Source organism: Sceloporus occidentalis, unplaced genomic scaffold (genome assembly GCF_023333645.1).
Source record: "Sceloporus occidentalis isolate IW3139 unplaced genomic scaffold, rSceOcc1.0.p SCAF_4, whole genome shotgun sequence".
In the NCBI taxonomy this organism is placed as follows: Eukaryota; Metazoa; Chordata; class Lepidosauria; order Squamata; family Phrynosomatidae; genus Sceloporus; species Sceloporus occidentalis.
Window position 1 is genome coordinate 202,102,966 of NW_028316984.1, and position 4,022 is coordinate 202,106,987.

General features: G+C 47.9%; 1 protein-coding gene across 1 annotated transcript; it reads left to right on the forward strand.

Moving 5' to 3' along the window:
* The first annotated feature begins 357 nt into the window (after positions 1–357).
* On the forward strand, positions 358–3,453 carry LOC149315327 (uncharacterized). Its single transcript, XM_089523645.1, has one exon. It carries the CDS (start codon positions 637–639, stop codon positions 3,307–3,309), a length of 2,673 nt encoding a protein of 890 aa, XP_089379771.1. The 5' UTR covers positions 358–636; the 3' UTR covers positions 3,310–3,453.
* Positions 3,454–4,022: the final 569 nt, after the last annotated feature.

The window sequence follows — 4,022 nt, forward strand, 5'->3', positions numbered from 1 at the left end:
TGTCTCTGACTATAAAAGCAGCAGTAAAGTCCAGTGAAGTAGGCCTTGGTGTTTTGAAGGTAGAAAATAGAGCCTCACCATCACCACAACCCTATCTTTTTCCAAAAGGAGGTAGTTCCAAATTGTGAGTTCAGCCCCACCTCTGACATATTTTTTAAAGAATGTTTTACAACCAAGCCCTGCCTCAGAATACATGGTGATGTCACAGACACACAGTGGTAGTCTTTGGAAGCTTCTAGAATGCAGGGCAGTTGGAAGAAGGGCAGCAAGGACTCCACAGGGCTGAGGCAAGTCCAGAGTATCCAGGGCTACTGTTTTCATCTAAGCCATGATTCCAGCTGGCTATCAGTAGAAAAAAGTGGGAAAAGAAAGCCATCTTCCCCTCTGGACAATGAGACAACTGCAGCCCTGATGAGAGGAAGGGGGGAATAAGAACAAAGAGAACATCTTGAAGTGAAATCATAAGTAAGGCAAGAAGATATTTCTTCAGCTGTTTTTCATCAAGTGGTGGATTCAGCCCCAAAGAAGAGAGCTGAGCAAGAGGGCTTGGAGACATTTGCTGCTGCCCCAGATACCCTAGTGGACTGAGGAACTGTGCATCAGGTTGCCCTGAAGGTGGACTAGCAGAAGACAAGGATGGATGATGATCCAGAACCCAACCTTGATCCAGTGATCCTCACAAGTCGTGAAATGAGTGAGCACGTCCTCAATATCGGGGAGTTGCAGAAGTGCAGCCTAGAAAACAATGACGAGAATGGCTTCCACCAGGAAAGTGGAGACAACGGTCCCTTCCTGGAACCAGAAGCCACAAAGAAGCCTGTGCCTCCCAAAGATGCTTCAGACCCCACCTTGCAGTTGGACAAGAAGACAGGCATTTTCAGGAGCAAAGAACGGATAGACTTGAACCAACCGCCTGATGTTTCTGGAAACCTGAAAAGCAACACAACATCTCTAAGGAAGCCATCTCGTCGAAACATTCAGTATCTTCCCGGGCAGGAATCTCGCCGGAGCAGCCAGCAACCCACTGTTTCACAGACTTCGGTAAGTCAGAAGTCTTCCCCGACACAGTTAATTAATGAACCAGATACCAAAGAAATCACATGGGTGAGTCAAAGGACTGGGAAAATCATGAAATGCAGAAGCCAGCAAACGAGCCTCATTTGGGAGCGGAAAGCGCTTTCTGACATCCTCCATCCTTCCAGTGAAGATTCAGACAGAAGCAAAAGTGAGGAGACAGATGAGATCACCTCTTCTGGGGAAATGGCATCTACAGAGGAAGCTTCAGGTCCTGAAGCACGGCGTATCAGGTACCAACGAGAAGAGAAGAGGTCCAAGCGCAACAGCCTACAGTTGGAATCTCGTCGGAGCAGCCAAAGATCCACAACAGAGCCTTTCCTCTTGATGCAAAAAGGAACAGGGGCTGAGGAGGAGCTATCTTGGGTCAGTCAAAGAACGGGCAAGGAAATGAAAAATAAAGCACAGCAAACCAGCATCATCTGGGAGCTAAAAACTCTTTCAGAAATTCTGCGCCATTCTAGTCAAGAATCTCTTTGCAACTTAGAGACTGACACTACTGAGGGTGAAGACCCCTTTGTGTCTTCTGCAGAGACAGACAGGGAGCAGCCAAAGTCCCAGAAAGTGCACCACAGTATCCAGCAGACACAGACCAAACCAGTGAGAGGTCTAGAATCTCGTCGTGGCAGCCAGCGCTTGGAAGCAAAATCATCCAGGCCAGAGATCCAGCAGCCAGAGCCAGCAAAACCAGAGCCAGCAAAAATTCAAGAGCAGAAATTTGATCAGGCACAGCAGACAGACAGTTCAGAGAGTTTGAGGAGAGAACTGCTAGACTACAGTCAACAGATGGATGGTTCAGAAACGAATTTGATAGTTGAAGAGCAAGGCTCTTGCCATGGCATCCAACAGATAGATGTCCCAAGGTCCCGGCATGGGAGTCAGGAGCTCAAGAGACAAGATTCAGAGCTGAGAAATCTGGATGTCCAAAAGCGCAGCCAAGAGTCCCTTGGTCCTGAGGCCAAGGTGGGTCCTGAGGAGGAGCCAAAGCTGCCAACAGCCCTTGAAAGTGAGCAAACCAAGCTCATTTCAGAACCAGTTCTAGCCAAGGAGCTTCAGAAGAGACGTGGAAGTGTTTCAGTTGAAGATGGCACCTGGGTTAGCCGGAAAACAGGCAAAGTGGTGAAGAACCAGAGTCAACAGACTGACAAAAGTTGGCTTCAGTATTGTGCTGCCAAAATGCAAAAGATTAAAAAGTGCAGAAGTCAACAGACAGATGAGAGTTTTCTTCAGCGCTATTCCAACATGAAGATAAGTAGTCAAGAGTCCCTGGCAAGCAGGGCTCCACCAGCAGACTTTGGCTCGGTGCATGAAGAAACATCAGAGCTTCATTTCATTGATGTGCAGTTGTGCCCTATGGGCAGTCACAGTGATACAAGTATGACACAGATGGCTGTAGAAATGGAGCCACCAACTGGCAGGGATGAAGAAAGAACAGAACAACAAGGGGCTGAAGATGAGAAAATGGCAGACAAGTCTACCAGCGAAGAGGTCCAGTGGCCAGGGGAGCCTGAAATCAAATCAACCACAGACAGTGAAACTTCATTCATGGAAGGGGAAGACAAAGCTCAGCAGACGTACAGCGTAATTTCTGTGGAAGGTGGAATCTGGATGAACAGAAGGACTGGCAAATTGTTGGTAAGCCACGTTCAGCAGACCAGCCTGACTGCAATCCCATTGAGCCCAAGTGTCACAGTTCTGAGAAATGTTGGTTCTGTAGAAGGGAAAGCCTTTAGACCTCCTGGAAGGGCTGATGTGGGGGGGCAAGATGAAAACAAAGAAGCCCATCCAGAGGCAGAAAGATATGGGCAGGAACCATCACGTAAGGCATCATGTCACAGCAATGAGGACCAAGATGCCCATCTCATCATTGTGCAGCCTGTAGGAGAAGGGTCTCAGTGTGCTGATGATGTTGAGAAGCTTCTCAGTCGGCGCTTGAGTGAGGCCATGTTGCTGAGCATTGAATCTCCAGATGGGGAGGATGAAACTTCACCATTATACACTGCTGTAGAGGAAGGAAGCTGGATGAACATGAAAACTGGCAGTCTGCTGAAATCTCAGAAGCAACAGACAGAGGAAAGTGCTGATGAGCTTCTGGTTGAAGAGGAGAGGCAATCAAGAGTTGCTCTCCAGCAAAGCCCCGAAGAAGGGCAGGTGGCACACCCAGGCTTAAACAGTGACTTCAAGAAAGAACCAGGAGAGGAAGGCATGGATGATGACCCCGAAGACAAATTCTAATCTCTAGACCAATAGAAGTGGGATGGGAAATGCCGCCAGCACCTTGGAGAGATGGAGGACATTTCAAATGCACACTTACTAGGGAAGAAGACCACGAAGACCAAGAACCACGAGGATCAAAAGTAATGCTCCCAGGAACCTGGAAGGAAGCACAAAATAAAACTGAAGAAAACAAAAATTCTTTTGTTCATCTGGCTGAATTATTCCACCAACCCCCCCCCCCCATCCCCAAAAGAAAGGAAAGTTTCAAGGAAAAAAGAAAGGGCCTTCATATTCTTGGTGCCAGGCTGAACTGTGTGTGTGTGGGGGGGGGGGGGGGCTGGAAGGATGGGAATAGCTATTTTCAATCTAATGATTCCTCCATTATCTTTTCCACACCCTGCAATGCCTGACAGTTGCCCACTCCCAAGATAAAGAAGCCTCATGAGGCAAGGAAACATTTTGAGCCAGCATGGTGTAGTGGTTTGAGCACTGGACTCTGGAAATCAAGGTTCAAATTCCAGCTTGGCCATGTAAACCCACTGGGTGACCTTGGGCAAGTCACATTCTCTCAGTCGCAGAGAGTGCCAATGGCAAACCCCCTCTGAATGCCATGAAAACCCCATGATAGGAGGTACCTTAGGGAATTGGAAACAACTTGAAAGCAGACAACAACAAACAGCCCCAGTAGTCTATACCAACATGTTTTTGGCAAACTGGAAATCACCAAATGT

Coding starts and splice junctions, on each gene's coding strand:
- LOC149315327 (XM_089523645.1), top strand. CDS start 637: ATGGATGATGATCCAGAACCCAACCTTGATCCAGTGATCCTCACAAGT.